This window comes from Equus caballus, chromosome 18 (assembly GCF_041296265.1).
Source record: "Equus caballus isolate H_3958 breed thoroughbred chromosome 18, TB-T2T, whole genome shotgun sequence".
NCBI classification, from domain to species: domain Eukaryota; kingdom Metazoa; phylum Chordata; class Mammalia; order Perissodactyla; family Equidae; genus Equus; species Equus caballus.
Genome location: NC_091701.1, coordinates 9,862,984 through 9,884,685, shown reverse-complemented (window position 1 = coordinate 9,884,685; position 21,702 = coordinate 9,862,984). Strand labels below are relative to the sequence as shown.

The 21,702-nt window shown below is 39.3% G+C and overlaps 1 protein-coding gene across 48 annotated transcripts in view; it reads right to left on the bottom strand.

Moving 5' to 3' along the window:
- The window catches only part of CLASP1 (cytoplasmic linker associated protein 1), a 256,363-nt gene that overhangs the window by 32,548 nt on the left and 202,113 nt on the right, over positions 1-21,702 (bottom strand). For 29 of the 48 annotated variants that reach the window (XM_070240633.1, XM_070240637.1, XM_023622719.2 and 26 more), the window contains 7 exons: positions 21,406-21,484; positions 20,199-20,342; positions 12,870-13,013; positions 12,228-12,334; positions 7,580-7,696; positions 2,863-3,013; positions 373-619 (listed from right to left, as the gene is read on the bottom strand). In XM_070240633.1, the coding sequence (XP_070096734.1) occupies positions 373-619; positions 2,863-3,013; positions 7,580-7,696; positions 12,228-12,334; positions 12,870-13,013; positions 20,199-20,342; positions 21,406-21,484 (989 nt within the window). The remainder of the gene's footprint in view (positions 1-372; positions 620-2,862; positions 3,014-7,579; positions 7,697-12,227; positions 12,335-12,869; positions 13,014-20,198; positions 20,343-21,405; positions 21,485-21,702) is intronic. The other 19 variants (XM_070240668.1, XM_070240648.1, XM_070240649.1 and 16 more) reach the window with 1 other exon arrangement.

Sequence of the window (21,702 nt, the reverse complement as noted above, 5' to 3'; positions counted from 1 at the left end):
CTCATCTCCACTCAGGCTCCCATTCCTCAGTGAAGCCTTTCCCGATGGGCAGAGTTTAGCTTTTCTTCATTGCAGTTGTCATAGCTGCAATTTTAGGTTGTTTGTGCGACTGCTTATCTCATGACTGCCTCCACAACTAGACTGTGAGCTTCTAGAGAGCAGGACTGTGCATGCTTTTGTTCACTGTGGTGCCTTCCATGCCTTAGCACACAGTAGGAGCTCAACAGTGGTTGCTGAACTAACAACTAACCAGAACAAGTCTAACATTGCCATTTATGCTTGACCAGTACACCCAAAGGTGGTCTGACAAGAGGGGAAGCCCACGTAAGGCACTTCTGGGATGGGGGACAATCAAGCGAAGAAAAGACAAACCATCTCGCAGTTGTTCCATGTCATCGTCAAATACGGCCTCCTTCAGGGCTGTCTTGTCATAGGTGTTGATGGTGTCCGAGTAGGGATATGGAGTGTAGTCTCGCACCCGCGGCCCTGGGAAGGCGCGTGGAGGCTGGGTGTTGAGGAGGGAGGTCTTGTTGTCCAGAGCTGTCCTGCCTCCTTCCACCACATCACTCCCTCCCCGACCCTCAGTGGGAGGAGAGGCAACCCCACCGTCTCGGGACACCTGGAGAACATCACACTGTCAGTTTCTTTTTAGGACTTTTAACAAACTTTTCCTTTAAATTTTCAGAAGAGTTAGGAAAGCCAGCGATTTCTCACTTGAAATCTGGCCACTAACAAAAGGACAGTTATTAGTACTTCAGTTTGTAAATATCTAATTCATAAATCACCTTAAAGGGAAATGAATATGCTCAAGTTTTCATCTATTCATTCATTAATTTACATAAAGTCTGTTTTACTTTGTATTTGGTGATTCATATTACTCAGTTTCTGACAGACTGATCACATGAAATTCTGAAGAGTCCCTGAGAACAAAGGCTGCAGACCTCACATCCCCAGTTCTTCAGGAATCTCCTGTGCCAACATGCAGCATGTCACTTTCATTGCACACAGTGAGAGTTTTCTCACTGATGCCCCAACCCACCACCAATGGACAGACGCTGCCCAAAGTACCATCGTAAGATCTAAAGTGGTCCAACTGTCCATGAATTCCTTGTATACATTCCCACCAAGTGGTGAGCCAGACAATGCTTACTCATCTCTAACAATGGAGAACTCAGTATCCCTTAGGCAGACCATTCTTCCTTTGAATATTCTGACTCTCAGAGTTGGCCTTTATGTTGGGTCAAAGAACAAGTTTTAATATTTTCTGAAATTTTTTTCCCCTAACATATTCTGAGTCTTTTCTTTGACAAATTAAACCTCTGGTCCTCTGGGCCTTGGTCTCTGACTCCCTTCACTCTCAGGGTCCATTCTTCTGAGGTGCAGTGGCCTGTCTGGCTCCCTTTGCAGGGTGGCACCGTAACAGAGCAAGTGTGGGCTGACTGCTGGGAAGAGAGCAAAACCATCATTTTCCTCATCCCAAACATCCGACTATTTAACAACGGTGGAAACAGCTTCAGGCAGTGAGACCACACTATGATTGCTACGGCAAATTTTTAACTTGTGCTACTGAGAAGACACATCTCTCTCATTTTCTGCTTATGTGTGTTTGTTTTTTAATCATGGTAATATATATATACCATTTTAATAATTTAATTCCTAAGTGTACAATACAGTGACATTAAATACATTCACAATGTTGTGTAACCATTACCACTATGTTATGTTTTGGGCAAAACTTTTTCATTTTCCCCACTTAAAACTCTGTACCCATTAATTATAACTCCCCGACCCTCCCAGTTCTGGTAACCTATATTCTACTTTGCATCTCTATGAATCTGACCACTTTAAGTGGAATCATGGAATATTTGTCTTTCTGTGTCTCGCTTATTTCACTCTTGTTTGCTTGGACATGCCACAGGTCTTGCAAGTCACATATATTCAAAACTGAATCCATGACGTTCCAGAGGGGTTAAGAGGCACTTTTTTCTCCTTCTATGCTATTACCTCACTGAACTGCACCAGCACCTACTCAACAGTCCTAGCCAGAGACTTCTGACTCTTCTATTTCTGCTCATGCCCTACCCAACCCAACTTCCTCTGGAATCATTCTCCAGCTCAGATTGACAGTCATCTTTCTAAAATGTAACTGTGACCATGCCACTTCCCTGGTTAAAAATCCCTCAGAGTCTCTAGTGACCCCACAGTAAAGTCAAGACATTGGCTGGAAATTCCTCTGGTGTGAGTGCCCTTCCTGAGCCAACCTCTACAGCCTCTTCACCAAAAGCTCCCCAATAACACGACATACAAGCCCTCTCCACTTCGGCCATTCCCAACAAGAAATCATACTGCGCCTATTCCCATCTCTCTCCCTTCTCACAGGTCCCCTTCTCTGACTACAACCTCCTGCTTGACCTGACAAACTCATATGGACCTTCATGCTTCAGCTCGGAGGGTGGAACCATCTCTTCTGCAGATCTTTCCTGAGCACCAAGACGAGCCCAGCAGGTCTCCTTGGGGTGAAGCCCTGACCATTCCCACCACACCACAATTTCCCACTAATCTGCCTGCCTCTGCATGAGACTCAAGCTCCCAGAGAGCCACGCAGGTGTCTGATTCAGGCTCACTATTTTTATCACATCACAGGAACAAAAATATGTCCAGGATAAACGAAATCAAACTGAGAACAAAGGTATTTAACATTCTTCACAAAGATAGCGAGGATTATTCAAAACTTTATAAAATTGCCTTGAGTCTCTTAAAAATAATACTATTCTAACTACAAGATAAAAATAATGATGAAGCCAAGTAATCACAGTGGTTAGTATTCAGAATTATCACTTAATTTAGCCTGGGGATACTTACAATATCACAGTCCTTTTTGCCATCTCGTTTAATTGGCTCATTCAGATCCTCTTGGCTTCGAAAACTAAACTTTTCAATGGCTTCTGTAACTCCACGCAAAGAACTATAGATTTCTTCAGAGTTCAGGTTCTCTGTATCATAGTCCAGCATGCTAAAGATCAAACACATTTTATTTCTTAAATTGAGGCATATACATAAAATTGAGGTATGGGCACAAACTACTTCTAATAATTTAGAGTAAGATATAGTTATAGTTTTGATTCTTTAGGAGATTTGGAATGAAAAGGAGACATCTTTTGTTAGAGCACCACCACTGGATAATTCTACATCTTTCTTGTCAGATCTGGTCCCAAGCACATCACACCAGCACTTAGTAAGAACCAGTGGGAAACAACAATGACCACGAGAATACAAGAACTCAAAGGGTGACAACGGTGACAACGTATGAAGTAATGAAAGTGAGAAAATAACTTTCAGTATTCTGAAGATGGAAAAAAGGAGCCTGGTTGTTACTGGTCTCAAATGTACAAAGAAATTAAGATGAATGGGCACTTCAGAATAAAGCTAGTATTACAAACAAATTTCACATGAGCAAAGGAAATGACTTCAAGAGACTGGATTATGTTTACCAGTATCTGAAACTTATCAAATAAAAACCTATACCAAAAATGACTCACTCAGAATCAGATCTACTCTGCCAATGGGTGCTTGAAAGTCTCTCATGTCATCTAACCCAGGAAGTTGCTGTGAATATCAAACTCTTCTAGATGCTTCTATTTGGAGTTTTATAAGAAAAGCAGATCTTATAAAGATGAGTTATATTCCTAGATGGGTGTCTAAAAGCACTTCAAAAAGCAAGAAATATTTGTCCTTCACAGAAAAGTGACATCAATTGTTGTCCTTTTAGACATTTAGCATAGTAAAACATGAAACAAAGCAAAAATCCTAAATAGCCTTTCGGTGTAATACAGTATCAACAAGTGGCCTTTATATGTCTGAAAAGTGCACTGAAACAGACAGAAGATCCTAAGAACAAAAACTATCACTGTCCCTCACTAAGAATATCAGAGAAAAAAGCAGGGAGTTGATACACTAGTATAAAGAAAGCAAAACATGGAGCAAAAGTAAACCAAAGGCAAGTCAAAAACTGTAACCTAGTTTAAATGTTACTTGTTTCAAGAAAAGATCAGATGAGTTGGTCTACTTTAACCTGCAGAAAGTCTTGAGCTATACTGAGGATTGCTGGGGCCACTCAAAGAATCCTTGGCTGTATGTAAGTAGGCACTCAACGTTATTAAGGACTAAAGCAAAGCAATCCTTCCGTTTTCAGAAGAGAATTAACTGAAAGTAGGCACTCATTGGCAGGAACTCCTACTAGGGGCAACACAATCAATGCATCAACGCTGTACATTCTCACTAGAGTTAAGCTTCCTGTAACTTAAAAACAAATCATATTTATAAAGCCTCCTCCCCCAACTTTTTTTTTTAAGGTTTTAAGGGTGGATGAGATTTGGACAGTTCTCACTTGGAGTAGCCAGACCTCTACTGGCTTGAGGCTGCAACGACCCAAGTGTTTTCTAAGGTTGGAGGTTCTGCTAGAACACGAGATCGGAACTCATTCTCAGAGATGAAAGCTATTTGCCTAAAATTGCAAAACTGGTTCAGATAGAACCCATTCTTCTTTTCTGATGAATAAAAGAAAATACACACCCCCACTGTACTTGGAAAGTTCACAAAAATACATGCCAGCTCAAAGACTGGCTCTGGCATCAAACAAAAAGAAATGTGAACTAGAACACGTTTACAGCTAAAATTTCATGTATATGCTGACAGGACATGGAATAAAAAACTTGAACAGAATCCAAGATTTTAACCCCCTCTAGGTTCGTAAGGTTATCTGTCTATGAGGCAATATCCCTTTAATGTGAAGGAAGCATGACTGAGGAACACACAGGCTCCCTGCCCCGCCTTTCCAGAACAGCACAACAGCAGCTCACGTATGAACAAAGGCATTTATACATCTGGCCAGTACACTATTTTTTATATACAAAAACTGAGTATGACTCAAACAAAAAATATGTATACAAGATGTAAAAAGATGCCTTAAAATACTTTTAATCACAACAACCAAAAATAATAGCATAGCCCATGCAAAAGGAAAATAAAAAAATGAAAGAATGATGGGATGGACAAGAGGAGTCTGGCGGAACGTTGAGCTTTTTAAGGGATGTCACAATATTATTTTCCATATGTCGCTTCAGATAACGTTAGCTTTCACTTAATTCATCTCATTATTCTTAACCTAAACTTTCTTAAAATATTTCACTTAAGTTCACATAACTTTAGTATTATAGTAGCCTCTTTTTAAAATAAGAAAATAAAGGATTCTGCCAGTTCATGTTCCTCCTCCTTACTTTCAATCAATAAACCAACTCAGACTTCCAATTTAGGGGCACACATATGTAGTAACCAAGTAGAATCTGTGGTGACACTTCTTTTATTAGACTCACTAGCTTCAGGTTTGAAGTATCTCCTTGGTACGAAGCTAAAACTGTGAGCTTCAGGTGAGAGACATCATTGCTTTCCTCTAACAGGAAACAGGTAACGCTACTTTCTTTGCTATTTCATGTTTCCGCAATTGTCTTTTTTCAAATAATACCTATGAGTCCTCACTTTGTAGAGAAAAAGGAAATTCCCATGAACGCTGTCACTGGGGAATCACAGATACCATGGTCCCCGTCCCGACAAGTAAAACATAAGGGAGCAGCAAGAGGGACGCAACAGCTTCACTTAGAAGAGACTTGGTCAGGTCCACTCCAGTCTGTCACCTGCCCCACACTCTGTCTTGTTTTAGCTCAGACAATTATCCCCAGGTTAAAGGCCAGGTCCTGGTCATCTGTAAACACTATGATTAGACTCCAGAAAAGTTTCCTTAGGATTCTTTAGATTAGGAAGAGTTGCTCAATTGGTCAATATTCACTGACTTAAGTTCAGGCTGTGTCACCCAACACTGAAGCAGAAGCAAGCTCTGGACCTGCCCTGTTGTAAAGGATCCGCACCGTGGGTGGAGAGGTGCATGAGGTCAGGTCTCCAAGAAAAGAGAAACTCGAGACACAAGTTTGCCTTCTGAGATTTTGTTCTTTGTCGTTTTGCAGGGAAAAGATACTAAGTATGGAATAAGGAAAAAGGTTCCTTGTTATGAAATTAATAGGGTTTTGGCAAAGAGACAGACATAGATTCCTTCTTAGTTTTATGAAACTGATAGGTCTCCTAAATGTAGAAGTCTCTAGTCAACTCCCTCTGATGGTTAACAGAAGTCACAGGTGTTCATTAAGCATTAGCTACATTATTGGGCACAGATGTGAAAGACAATATTGGGAAGGGAATGTCCTCTGGAGGGCAGTCTGGATGGCTGGATGAGAAGACTGGCTGGGGATGAAGCTTACTGCCCATTAGGGCACACACGTCTTTATACTGGGAGACAGGCAATAAACTGGTCTTATACTATGAAGGATAGCTAAGCTTTAAAAGAAAGAAAGAGAAATAAAGAAAAAAAAGAAAGTGTAGTGACATGCTTTATTAACACTGACGAGAGCAGCTGTCTCACTGTCGGTGTGCCCTTGCCCTAACCTTGTGTATCTAGAAACAGTCATTATCCGATTCTCTGTACACTTTAGAGGTTACTTTTAGGGCTGTAAGAGTTTCAGAAGATGTTGTTGAAACATTTAGCTGACCTGTTTACTATGCAAAGTTGTGCTATGTTGAGGATACAAAAGCAGGAATGTGAATCTTCTGTGCAAAAGCTATCTATGAAGCACTCAAAAGTAACAGACTTTATTTTGCTTTGTGTTTACCCTTGTCCTATCACAGAGGGTACAAACCCATGTCCCACAGCACAAAGACAGCTGAACTGCCCCATGCTCAGCTTATGTGACTGCACACAACTAGGGAAGGGGTTCTCTGATCTTTGGATCTTTCTTCATAAAAAATACCTAAGCGATCCACAGACAGGTATCTGTAGGAATACGTGGACCCTGGAGGAATACTTGCAGAGTTACCATTTCTCTTAGCATCTGAAGGAAGCCCCCCACCCCCCCCCCACGCTTCTTCCAGACTCATTCAACCAGGGGCTCGTGAGGACACCGGCAGCTCTCCTGCCTAGAGCGCAGGCATCTTTACTGAGGCGTACCAGTGAATGCACTTCTCGGGCCTTCCTTTCTGGATCTGTGTGTCCTCAGGCTGTCACCATATGACAGTACATTATGAAAGAAACCAGTCCAGACAATCAACAGCAGGACTGAGAGCTACAGGTGCAGTTTGGGAAAGAACAGGTCTCATTTGCTTCTCAGTGGAAACACCTTTTCCATCTAAGAAGAATGCTAAGGAAACCACGCTCACCACGGCCTGCCCTGACTGCTTGGCATTGCCTGAGCACCTTCTGGGGGCTGAGCGCTCCAGTGCGCCGCAAGGCCCGCGGCAGTAAATGGTGATGAATTTTGTCATCTGCCCTCGTGGCACAGTAGGAGCTGTCCTTGCGAGGTTCAACAAAGATCACACATCTGCTCACACTTCTCACCAAGGGTCTACTCCTGCTAGCCTAAGCCAAAGCGGGGACCACACTGGCGGCCGCTGAGAGGCTTTCCAAAAGACCTGAGACGACCTTGGAAATGCAATAATATTGTGACACCTCAGACAAGTTTAACAGGTAGCTTGTTACCTGGGAGAGTAAGAGCGCCTGAGAGTCTTGTGGGAGGGAGCGGTGGGAATGGAGTTAGGCTGAGAAAAGGGAGGTGGGTGCTTCGATAACCCATCGGCACTCCAACCCCATAACCGACTGTAGTGATCAGAGAGGAAAATCAGAAAGAGAAACAGAAAAAGGCAAAGGGGAGGGGAGGAGCAAGGGGAGAGGAAGACGCTACATTCTCAGTGTCCTATGGTCTCCTCTTTCCTTGACCAAGTTTTATCAAAACTAATTGGAACAAAATTAATAGTTCACCATACAGGAAAAAGAACAAATTTTGTGTTACAATTTGGTCCTCAGTAGGACTATTCCTTTCCCTCTCAATCATGCATTCACATTTTTAAATCACATGAGATTCCAAGTGAAGAGCATGTGTGGGTCTGCATTTGGAAGGACATTATAAGCACTTACACACACAAAAATATGAATGTTCAGTTTCAGATAATGCAATCAATTATTTTAGAAAGAAACAAAGAAGTAATTATGGGCCTTAGTTCAAATGGGACCAACGGGACTACAGCAGAAAGACTCAGAGAACATGCCACTCTGACCAGAGCACTTGAGCAAGGGGCAATGCACTCCCTGAGGCCAGGATCCAATCACATGGAGTTCAGAGGCTGCCACACACAATTTTCTTCTGGAAGAATAACACCACCACTAGAGGGCAAGGGCATCAAGTCTCAGCTGGCCCGTTCAGAGAGGGGGGCAATCAAAAATCTAATTCCTCTGCTCATATCACCTGATAAGAGAATTAAAATTCATCTGAGAACACAGGTATTCCTCTTCACTTTGCAAATGTCACTAAGTGACCTGGGCTTGGAGAGACTCTGACAGAGAGTTCTAACAACTGTTGCAATTCAAAAGAACCAGAGACATGGGGAAAAGGGTGAGCTGAGCTGGCTGGAAATGTGAGGTGAGGCCACAGAGCAGAGTCTGCGCATCAGAGACAGTGCTCCTGGCGAGCAGCCCTGCATTCATCATAGTTCTAAGGGCAGGATGGACAGAGCTAGTCTCCACCCGAGAGCAGATACGGCTCCATTTTGAAAGGAAAATAAAGTGTGGAGATGAGAGGTCACTGCGCCAGAGAAGGGCCCAAAGACCTTCTCGAAGTCACACACTGAGTCGGGGGCGGGGGTACAAGAAGAATACGGGTGACCACCTCAGGCTGGAGCTCTGCTAACAGGCAGAGGACAAAGCAGGGGCACCACCACCTCCCCGCAGGAGGCTAGGTCTTCCAGTGAATCCCCACTTGGACTCTATGGACACTCTGGACCCTCTGACGGATGAATGTAAAATCTACCTAAAATCACCCTTCATTGCTAGGGGAACAGAGGTTACTATTTATTTAGTGCCATTCTGCTCTACATGTTTGCCAAGAACGTACAGCAGACCAGAGTGAGGACTGCCACATACTTATTTAACTGAAAGGGAACAGACTTGAAGTGATTTCTGAAACCCCTTACAACTCTGTTTTTCATTTAACATAAATCGCGCTGGGTAAAATGAGCTAAAATATAAATATGCGTTTAATGCTGAAAAACTCCAGGTCATAAATCTCCTCTCCAAAAAATCAGTAGTATTTGTTTCCTAGGTAGGGATAAGCAGTAATGCTTCCCTCACGCAGAAACAATTAATGGGAGGTTTCACAAAGTTTAACCTGTTAGCTTCAGCTTCTCTAAAACTACTGAGTTGATAAAAATGACTTCCTCACTAGTGATTTTTTTTAAAAGCTATCAAATTAGATTTGTTCATTTTAGAATATTTCCTTATCACCACCATGATCCAAGTGTACAATTTTTGGACTAAAAAAAATTAGTTCATTTTGATACTCAAAATTAGACTAAAAACCAAATCATTGGTAGTAACTTTTCCCCTTAAGAATAAAAAGCTAGGGGCCGGCCCAGTGGTGCAGCGGTTAAGTTTGCACGTTCCGCTTCGGTGGACAGAGGTTTGCCAGTTTGGATCCCAGGTGCAGACATGGCACCGCTTGGCACGCCATGCTGTGGTAGGCGTCCCATATATAAAGTAGAGGAAGGTGGGCATGGATGTTAGTTCAGGGCCAGTCTTCCTCAGCAAAAAGAAAAGGACTGGCAGCAAATGTTAGCTCAGGGCTAATCTTCCTCAAAAAAAAAAAAAGGAATAAAAAGCTAACACCATATGGTCAAGATAATTCAAAAGAATGGCAGGTCGCAGAAAATAAATATTTCAAGAGCATTGCTCAGAAAAACAGCTAAGATGAGCTAGAACAGAACTCGTCTATTGCCTTAGAATGTGGTAGCCTAGTCCATTCTCCTACTTAGTGCAAGAGTTCATTTCTTTTATAATTTTCCTGGTAGAAAGTATGTAGCCTATTTGAATACTTCTAGTGATATGATGACATGAGGCAGTTTTTCCTACTTCTGGATAATTTTAGTTGTGAGAAAAATCATTTTTCCTATTGAGCTCAAATTGGTTAAGGCCATCTGACTAGCCATGCAATGATTGAGGGCACATTTTTTTTTTTTTACACTATATAACCAAATAATTCCCTAAAGAAGAATTTGTTGACGAGAAACTATTTGGGCCACGCTTTAATATTTAAAAATCAATCTCTTCAGGGGCTGGCCCCGTGGCCGAGTGGTTAAGTTCGCGCGCTCCGCTGCAGGCGGCCCAGTGTTTCGTTAGTTCGAATCCTGGGCGCGGACATGGCACTGCTCATCAGACCACGCTGAGGCAGCGTCCCACATGCCACAACTAGAAGAACCCACAACGAAGAATACACAACTATGTACCGGGGGGCTTTGGGGAAAAAAAGGAAAAAATAAAATCTTTAAAAAAAAAAAAAAAAAAATCAATCTCTTCATTTCTTTCACTGACCCGTAACCCTAACAGTAAAAATTAAGATCAGGCCAATTAAGAATGAATGGTAACCTGGAAAAATAAAAATTTTAATAATTTGGGGATCCATGAAGATTAATACCTAGCCAATTGTTAGCTCTGATGGTTAGCAGCCCCCACCAATTCTTTTACTTATACTATTAAGCACATGTAACAATAAAATACCTTAATTTGAGTTTTACCCTTTTGCTTATTACCTAAAGAATGTGCCACCCTAATGAAATAACTAAAAGATAAGAAGTATGAACTATATATCATGGAAGAACAGATTTCCCAATTAACATCATAGGAGAATCATTTCTAGTCAAAAGCAACAATTTACAGAGAATATAAGTTTTCCATAAAATTCTCCGCCACCAAGAGAACTCTGACTTTACTGTCAACACTGGACCCTGGTCATTTAAGACAAACCATATACTTTAGATACAGATGTTAACATTAAAAAAAAAAGTTGGCTGAGCCTAAGTCACACCTGGGGAAAGCAGGATATATTTTTATTAGTTTCTGGTCTCAATTATCTAATTATAATAGCCTGCTGAAATGATGACAACACAGACCAAATCTGGGGACGAAACACCGCATTTCATTCTACCTAAATACAGAACCAGGGGCCCTTAGGGGCATTAAACATAAGGCAATATAAACAGTAGAATACTGTAAGTATACAAAATACTCTGTTTCACAAAGAGGAAAATACAAATTTGTTATGTTCCAAAATATTTATACAATAACTTGAGGAACTGTAGAGAACTTCAGTCGTAAGGAGGAAGGAGTTTGGGAGACTTGATCTTTGAAAAATCTCAATTTAAAGGCACTTACGTTTTGACAGCTTCCTACTAAAGAAGCAACCCTTAAAAGGAAAATGGCATACTTGCAGTGTTTCCTTATAATTTTAAGATCTTGGTGTTAGCAACCTTTAAGATACAGCCCTCTTATTCCAGTCCGAAGATCTGGACTTCTTGTAGATAAATACAGCACAGATGACCCTTACAGGTTCAGGCACTGGCTTTTTCCTAAAAAGCCTGGCAACAGGGCCACTACTCTGAGTGAGGCCACGGGGGACTCCAGCACATGCCAGGGGGGGTCACTAAAGCCATAATGCAGAGACTTCTAAAGGCTCTGGCCAGATGGAAAGTGCTATTTAAAGATCTCAAGACAGAGCATTTTCTCTTTTAAAGTCACTGCGTCAGACTCTATAATACCAATGTTCACATGGTCCCAACAAGAGTCTGAAAATGCTGATCCAATTTTAGTTCTCAGATTCTTAATCACTCCTTCCAGAGCAGCATTCTGCTTCAAACGTGAGCCCATAATGGTAGCAACTATGCTTGGAAGGGCCACTTGGTTGGAAAACTACCCCAGACTATGTGTGACTGACTATAAAGGATTTATTTAGATGACTAAATACTTTCAGGTGATCCTCTCACTCATGGACTAGGTGATGAGTTTCTAAAAGGTTTCTATGTGAAACAGTACTAAATTTAACTTTTAGCTTTAAAATGTTTATGGTACTAGAAAGTGTTTAGAGCTGGAAGAATCTCAGAGAACATTCAGCACCAACCACACATTTCACCAAAAAAGTTAACCACTTTGCCCAAGATTATACAGTTAAGATGTGGGTGGAGACTAGAACCCATGGTCTCCTGATACCCAAATACTTTTTGGTATTAAGCTTGGTCTAAACATCTAGAAATAGGCTAGACATTCAGGTGCTTTAGTTTCTTCATTTCTGTTGAAATGGCATTACCTTGGAGACAAGCCCCCATGGGAACAGTTGGTGGGTGAGGTCAGGGGGCTAGTCCTGCTGCTGGTGTGTCGGGAGGGAGTCCGGCCAATTGTATTGCTCGGAGAGCCCTGGGGTGAAGGCAGAAGCAGCATCATTATTCAAGGGCTAACTATAGAATAGCTTCATCTTTCCCTTAGCCTTTTAACCCACATGTTAATAAACGGGCAGAATTTGCACAGTGAGGGTGATTTTTTTCAGAATTATAAGGCCAGTTTTAAGTACCTATAAACCAAATATGGGTAACTGTCATATAGGCATTCCTGAAGCTGAATGAATGATGTCAGTTGTGCTACAGAAACAGATACAATCAAGCATTTGCATCTTTACAGTATGAACAAAATAAGTAACTCAATGACTGACTGACTAAATAGCCTAGTAAAAATTTAACTGATTAAACCACCTAATTAAAGAAAAAGGCCATATTTAAAGACCAGGTTCATTCATTCGTTGGGAATATGGCAGGATCAGACATGGCCCCCACCCTTGAGACTCCACAGTCTACTAAAAGAGAACAAAATAGCTGCTACTCTGTTAGAGCAAGTTCTAGATAAGGGACAAGCTGAAGTCATGATCAGATCAGAGGCACCAATCGTGAGCACTCACCACACTGGTGTTACTGGAATTCTTGAGGTGGTTATGCAGGAGTTTGGTGGCACCATCCTGGAATGTTTTTGGCAAGGCACCAAGTAACATGGTAAATTCAGGAGTATTCAATTCAAACAGAGAGATTAGCACAATTTGCGCTGCCTAGAAAAAGAAGGCACAATTAATTTTTGTTAATGTACAATAGCATAGCTTGGTCAAAATGTTCAATCAAGTTATTTTTAAAGATTCATTTTTTTAATTTTTTCCTTGGTCTCCCCAAAGCCCCCCTATACATAGTTGTATGTTCTTCGTTGTGGGTCCTTCTGGTTGTGGCATGTGGCACGCTGCCTCAGTGTGGTTTGACGAGCCGTGCCATGTCCGCACCGAGGATTTGAACCAACGAAACACTGGGCCGCCTGCAGCGGAGCGCGCGAACTTAACCACTCGGCCACGAGGCCAGCCCCTCAAGTTATTTTTAAAAGAAAACATTTTTGTGTGAGTGAAATAAAAAGAGAACATCTTTGCCATAAAAAACGAAAACAAAAAGCATCTGGAGAAAATAATATCATCAATTATAAATATAAATGAGTTCAATCTGGAAAGTAAGCCCTAAGGCCCTGGCCTCGGATTTCCAGAGCACAGCTACAGTAAACTCATGTAACTTGTCCTGTGTTGTCTAGCACTAGGAACAAAGCTGGTAAATATGTAAATGAAACAATAAAAAATTTTAAAAGGCATGAAGTCTTATGCCTTTTAAAATTAAATCTTTCATTCTAATAAGTCAGAACTGGACAGGGCTCCCAGTGTACCCTGGAAAGAACAAGTTTCTAAATGAGCTGGGTTATCTTGAGAAATCACTTTTCCTCAGCCTCACTCCTAATAACTGAGAAATACAAGAAAAAGACAGAGTTTAAATACATCTGAAAAACTCCTCCTTTTACATCTAAGAATCAAGGAGAGAGAAAATCTTTGGGAAGCAAACCAGACTTACGTGGTACAAATTAAAAACTTACTCTTCTGTCTTTTGGAAAACATTCTACTTTTCTTTATGAATTGAGAAAACACACTGCAGGACTGCTTGTAACCACTGTAGCAGGAAGGTGGGAAAAGCAATTAGCTGAAGCAACAGGAGCCAAATGAGACTCAGTCTCCTTCAGCAAGTTACGTGCTTTCTATGGTACTAATGGAGTGGCAGGCAATCCAAGCTTAAAAACTATGCCTGAGGAATTAGTTACAGGGGCCTTCATTTAGAAAAACTATGCCAAAAGGAAATTTTAGTTAACTACTAACTGGCATTTCTTATATATTTCTAAGGGTCAAAAGAAAGGAAAACACATTATGAAAATCTTTTGACTAAAAACATATATTTATTTTTCCAGAGACTCTAATTTTTAGGATTGCAGTAATTACTTTGAAAACTTTTTGCCTGATAGAGAATATTACAAAAAACATACTTGCTGAGAAATTCTTTACAAATAAACACCACAAAATATTTCAATGGTTTTACAATGTTAAAATTAATTCTAGGTCCAGTTAAGACAAAAGTACTATTTGTGCCTGGAGAAGGAAAAAAACTCAAATGTATTTAACCAAAAGTAACAATTAATTATGAAATTTAAAATATCAGTCGAGTTTTTTTATATAATCAAAAATTACGTCTTCAACATGTCAAATGCTTTCATTAAGCATAGCATTGGGCAAAAGAATCGTACTTTTTTTCCCTTAACCTCCAAATATAGTCATTAGTAGCCTTCTCATCTAAATTAAATCACAAGGGGCCAGGTATGCTTTCATGGCACAGACAAGAAACATTTTTCATTATTGATCATTCTTAATAAATCATTATCTGAAGGAATCAATTTTATCACCAATTTAACATACTATGAACATGATTTGTGTATTTGTATATGAGCAAATTCAAAAAATCATGCAAAGTAACCTGTGCATTTTAAAAACCATTTTATTAGATGTTAGAAAAATGCATGCAAAAAACCTGCACTTCAAAGAGAAAGAAAGCAGAAGACTTGAGTTTTAGCAGGGGGAAAAAAATCAATGTTGCCAATTGAATAAGAAAGTTTAGGCATTTATTTCTTGTTGATTGAAAATAGCATTTGTAAATTATAAAATGCACCATTACATTTTGAATAGTATATTTTTACATGAAATGTGCCACTGTCTTTATTTAAAAGCCTGGAAACTGTGTTAATTCATGGCTACTTAACATTGGTGACTTTTAGTCATATGGGAAAACAAAGTGTCATAGACTTTAACTTCTAACCCACTAAAGGACCTTCTCTCAATAATCCTAAAGTTGAATTTTGATTGAAAAAATCAAACAGAAAGGGAATTTTGAAGATATAACTAGCTGGACAGATGGTACACGTGTGATTTATAAATATAAATAATCTATTCTTACATATTCCAAAATAGAAATGATTTTATACAGTTTTCAGAAGTCATCCTTTGGTTTAAAGCTGTTTTCAAAGTAAAATCTTTTTCTAATGAGATCCAAGCTCCAAATATGGATAGGAATATCATTTGAATATATTATCTTAAAAAGGTTTTACATTAAAGTATTAAAAGGAATGAGACTGTTATGATCCTAAAATATTTATCTACAACCCTCAGTGTTAGTGAGAAGTCAGAATACTAGAATCCAAGCAATAAAGAAAACTGGGTCATGTTTATCATTACCATCAACATGCTCTCATTGAAGGAATAATTCCAAATATGGGCATGGGATGGATAAATTCATTTAAAAAGCATGGGGCATAGGTCACATTCAATAACGAATCAAAAGTGGAGAGTGCACTGCTCTAGTTCCATCTGTGAACCCCTGCCTTCCACGAGAGGCAGGCCCCAGGCAGGCGGCCAAACACCTCTCAAGCACTGCTGACTTTTGTTAACGGACACTCTGGGGCAGTGTCTCTTTTTTTTTTTTAAAGATTTTATTTTTTTTTCCTTTTTCTCCCCAAAGCCCCCCGGTACATAGTTGTATATTCTTCGTTGTGGGTCCTTCTAGTTGTGGCATGTGGGACGCTGCCTCAGCGTGGTTTGATGAGCAGTGCCATGTCCGTGCCCAGGATTCGAACCAACGAAACACTGGGCCGCCTGCAGCGGAGCGCGCGAACTTAACCACTCGGCCACGGGGCCAGCCCCTGGGGCAGTGTCTCTTAAAGATCAAACGGCAGTTTAAAATGAAATGATTCCCACTCATGCCCCTATAGTAGGATTTGGGGGATGAGAGTAAAAGTAGAAGGTTCTTCAAACCTTACTGCTACTGCCTGAAAAGAACTCCCAAGGCGATTGACTGCCTTGAATGCTGCGTAGCTTACAGCAGAAAAGAATTCTTCTGGACAGGAGATCGGAAAGCTTTGACATATGCTTCAGTGACGGTATTAATTGGGGAAAACTTAAAATTTCCAAGGAAAAGGCGTTTCTAATCTATTAAACAACTATCACCGCTCCCTTCAGATTGCCATTAGCATTGCTTTAGAAAATCACCAAAGAGAAGGTATTTCAAAACCTTAGAATTTATTTAGTATCTTTCCTTCATTTAGTACTCCATTAAAATATGGTAAAGGTCTACACTCAACATGGCTATTTCTTTGAGAAGGTAGTTAATCATAAAACATACCAAAACACAAACATTTTCACAGGCACATACACATACACTCACGTAGCAGTATATTAATTTTAGGTTTCTTCAAAATCTCAGTGTCTTCACAAGGGTAATCAGTATTAATAATCTAAAATGCAAACAGCGAAGTGTCTTTTTTCAAATCAGTACACAGTTTTAAATCTACCTGTTTACAATTTTCTTCCAAGTTTCCTTCTCCAGGCCCAGAGCAGGATGAAGCTGCCCTAGTGGGGAAATCCTCACCTACTCGACTACGCTGAAGCGGGGACTGACAAACAGGAAAGGTGGAGGATTTGATCAGAGGAAGAAGCAAGTACTTAAACCATGGCTATTTGTAAGCTGTAGAAGTGCTTGGATTCTTTTATGAAGCCGTCTAGGTAAACATACTCTAAAACTAAGAATGCTAATAATAAATAATAGTAACTACCAGTTTCAAACCTCACTCATGTGCTAGGACCTTAATAATCATAACCATTCCTGGAAATAGTCGTATTCTTGCTTTATGTGATGAAATGGAAGATCAAAGAAGTCAAAACGAGACTTGAAAAACGCAGGCATAGTTAAGCTGAGATTAACTGAGATCTTATTTGATGAAAAAATTCTTAGCTTTTAGATTAGGCCATGCTGCCTATCTATAATAAGAGATTTTTCAATTAGAAATTTCAACTTCTGAAGGCTATTTATATACTTTCCTGATCCAGGCAACAACATCTTTATACTTTCTAGGTTTTTTTGCCAGGTCTTCATTTCCTACATTTCTCAAAACAACATTTGGAGGCTAAATCTATTATTTCACCTGACAAAAGCAGGTGCTAAATGTTAGAGAATCACATAGAAGCAGCAAACATACAGGGACTCTGATCCTAAAAACATAAATATACCATTAAAAATTCCATTGTCATTACCACATTCCTTTTGATTGGTGGGAAAAAAAATTTCCTAATACTGGAAAAAATTTGGTTCTCAATTTATTCCACAAAGAGCAGCAGAGCAAAACCAAAACAGCCTTCAAAACAATAATAGCAGGAGCTACAACAGCAAAGGAAGTAATGTTTACCTATATTTTTATATACTTTATTGCAATTAGTCCTCCTAACAATGCTTGAGGCAAGTGTTACTCTTCTCATCTTACAAATAATAAACAAGAATTCACAGGTTAAATTACTTGCTCACACTGCTAAACAAGTGGCAGAGGGCAGCAGTCAAATAGAGGTCAAACTTTCTACCATTGATACATTATCTTAACACAAACACAGTGCATTAAGAAAGGTCTAGTGGACTTCTGTTTCGTTTGAGCAACACTAGTCAGAACTCCCACACTTAGAAAATGAGAAAGCTTCCTTCTGGAATAAAGCAAGCCAGTGACAGCCCGTGCGGCTTTTCCATCCAGGCCCCATCAGTTTCAGCCTGGTGAGCACACTTCACTGGTGACTGGCTTGTGTTCTGGTTTCACTTGTGCTTCTGAATCCCTCCTTTTCAAAACATCTTAAATATTTAAATACCCCTCTCTCTCCAATATGAAACACCCCAAAACACTGAGATAAAAAGGGAAACAAAGTATTAAAATGCTAAAGTCAACAAATCAGAGTTTTAGCAGCTTAAAGTGTTTCTAAAGTGATTTCCCAAATGTGATCACATAGATAGGGAGAACGAATTACACTGTCTGCAAACTCCCCAAGTATTGTTTGCATAAAATTCATAGTCTCCAAGGATGGGGCCAATGTGAGAATTTACTGCATGGATTTCTGACTGATGGGCTCTTCTAGTATTTAGAAAATAACTCAGCCAAATCTAAAGAAATTAAAGCAGGACCCACCCAGAGAACTTGTTTCATGATCACAAACTGCTTTTAAATCATCAAGATTTCCCTAGCACCTGATAGAAAATTTTAATAACTCTGCAAATGAAAGATTATTTAAAATAGACAGGTAAGGGTATCTTTAGTGCATTAATGTGCATGTCCAAAGAAAGTGGACAAATATGATCAAAGTTAGTCGCTCCCATACAGGCCCCAATCATAGTAATGTGCATGTCTAAAATCTATTTCAGCCCCACAGGAGGGAAAACTTAAGTAACATTCAATTACAAAAGCACATACATAGACATACACACATTTACATGTTATGACTAAAGATAGAAAGCCGTACTTAAGGCTTTTGTATTTCTTGGTTGATCATGTGACCTTGAAAATTGTAACAGAAATATCTGTTTCTGAAGTTCAAATAAAACAAACCATTCAACCACCTCCCACTGCACCTCCCTAATCCAAAACTGGCTTAATGGTTAAACTAAAGGTTGCCAGTGAAATGCTCTTTTGATAAGTGTTGAGAAATTCTAAAAAAGGATCATGAATCAAAAATATTAGTTAATATGAGAACAATAATTTTCAATGAGTGGTTTAATAAGATTTGTCCTTGTTCCTTTGACCTTGGACAAGTTAGTTTATTACTCTACAACGGATGCCAGAACTATATCAACTATGATCCTTCCAAAGAAATCTCTCAGCTAACTCTGGTTCCCCTGCTTGAGCTCCATTAGAGGAGCTAAGTGTTCATCTGCACTTGGAAATATACCAACCTTGCTAACTACTGCTTGGAACATCCATTCCTTCTTCCCTCCCTGGACACAAGTGGTCCACATTATCAACTCTGCTCCAAGGCCAAAGGACTACATTGGTAGGGATGACTGTGGAAGGAGTATTACAGTACAGAAAAAACATGGGAGGTTCGTGATTATACACAATAACCAAAATCAAGTACTTTTAGTCTGAAAGCAGAACTGAAAAATCTGGCTTTTAAAAGCACTTTATAAAGGCTAGCTAGTTTATATATAAAGTAAAAGAATAATGGTCACGTGTGAAACGCAAGCATAGAAGAACATGACACTGACAGGAAGAGAATAACAGAAACACCAAACACAATAATAACTTGTACTTGTGTACTTATAATGTGTCAGGAATCAATTAAATGCTTTATATATATTAACTAATCTTCGTAATAGTCCTAAGGCAGAATACTCCCTAGTAATAGAAATAATACTATCCTGTGCTCCTTACTATGTTATATGCCTCTCAATGTGCCATTTCAGAAGAAAGCAGCAAATCTTTCTCTTCAGCTAATTAAAAAACCAACAAAACAACAAACACCTTGGTTTTAGGGTGTCTCAAAAATCGGAATTCTACCTCTGCACCTCAATCCCCAAACCAAAGAGAATATGTTCTAAGTGTGGTACATAATCAGAAGTTTTTTTGCTCTTGTTAAATTCAAGAACTCATTATATCTTCACAAACTCTAAACCACACTTTGTTATTAGTGACCTTATGGCCAGGTGGCCTTAGATCTGCAATTCCATCTTCAAAAGTACATGTCACAAAACTGATATAAGGAAAATCAATGTCCTTGTAAGAGACACTACACCACTAGTGCTTTCACATTAAAAAACATATAAAATAGATGCCTAAGAAAACCATGAACTGATCATATAAGATTTCAGATTTTCGTTTTGATATTCAAAGACTGGAACTGGGAGGATCTGAAGAGAGAAGAAATGGAGATGAGCAAAATCTTAGTTTTCAGAGAAAAGGAGTGATAAAGGCTTGCATGTAGCTGCGTGGGGTGGTTTGCATCTTTCTAAATAAATTTCTTTTTCTAACACATGCCTAAGGACAGTTTGTAATTAAAGCTGTACTTTGGCTCTCTTGGACATACCTTTCTCACGTCTGAACTCTTTGGTTCTGTTGTCCAGGTTATAATTCTAGAAACAGCAAGCCTTGTCTCACTAGAGTTTACAAAATCTGTCGGATCCATCTGCCTGGCAAGAGACTCAATGTACTTCAGGATTGCAACTTTGACCTGAAAGATCCAATTATTATAAACATTAAGCAAATTTTATGAATCTTTGAATAGAATTCTTAACCAGTGATCACAGAAAAATAAAGACTACTCAGGGGACACCTCCTTTCTCCTGGATTTATGTGTCCATATGGAGTAACATCCATCAGGAAAAAAGCATGAAATAACTGACAGGTAAATTTGGGAACAAGAAGAGTGACATGCAGCTTAATCCTCTTCATTTTTAGATTGTCGTGCCTGCAAAGAAGGCGTGCTCTGCAATTCACGTATGCTGCAAGATACCTACAGGGCAGCAGTCACATGGGGAGGTTGTGGGATTTCCAGCTCTGCCATTGACTGTGGGTGGGGGGGCTGGGAAGGGGGCACAAGTACAACTCTGTATTTAGTTTTGTTTTTTAGCCACCCTAGGTCATGTCTTGCAAGGTAGCATTTTCAGTAATTAAGCTGATATTCTGTCCTAACTTCTCCATTGATGTCTCAAGTAGTTTTGACCTCAGGAGAAAAGGGTAATTATTTATTGGGCCTATCCTAAAATTCCAACAAAAGTTAATAATCAAACAATAGATGATGTATATGACCTAATTCAAATTGACACGCATCCTCCCTCAAATTTAGCTTTGTTATTACAAGTATGAGTTTCAAAAATATATAACTAATTTTCATGTGTTAGAATGTTAATATTAAAAACATTCCAATAAGATACCCATCTCAACACATCAGAATTTTCTAGTTTAAATATTAATTGTAAAAAATAGTAATAATACCCAAATGTTGGTAAGGATATGAAACACTTGGAGCTCCCATACATTGCTGGTAGGAATATAATATGGTACAACCATCTGAGCAGTTTAAATAAAGTTAAACATAAACCTACCCAATAAACCAGCAACTTCTCTACTAGGTACTAAATGAAGAGAAATGGAAACACATCTATAAAGAGTTGTAAAAGAATGCTCACAGTAGATTTATTCATAATAGCCAAATATAAATCATGTATAAAAAAGCAAATTTGCAGCACAGTTGACTTCTAGAGGTTGCACTGTAATGACAAATAATTACCAACCTTGAGGTTAGGAGTTTGTGTTTGATCCACAATAAATCTCATCAAAATGTTAAATTGTTGATCAAATGGAAAGGAGTCCCTAGGTTTAAAAAAAGAAAAAAGCGCTGTTTTTAAAAGATTTACTACAAAAAATAATGTAAAACCATATAAGAAACAAAAATATACTGTTGTAGATTACTCTAATGTAAGTAAAAGCAAGCCTGTTCACATTTTTTAAACAGTACTTTTCATTTTATTTAAATACTAAAGTAATATACATTATACAGAAAATTTAGAAAACAGAGAAATCTTGTTACA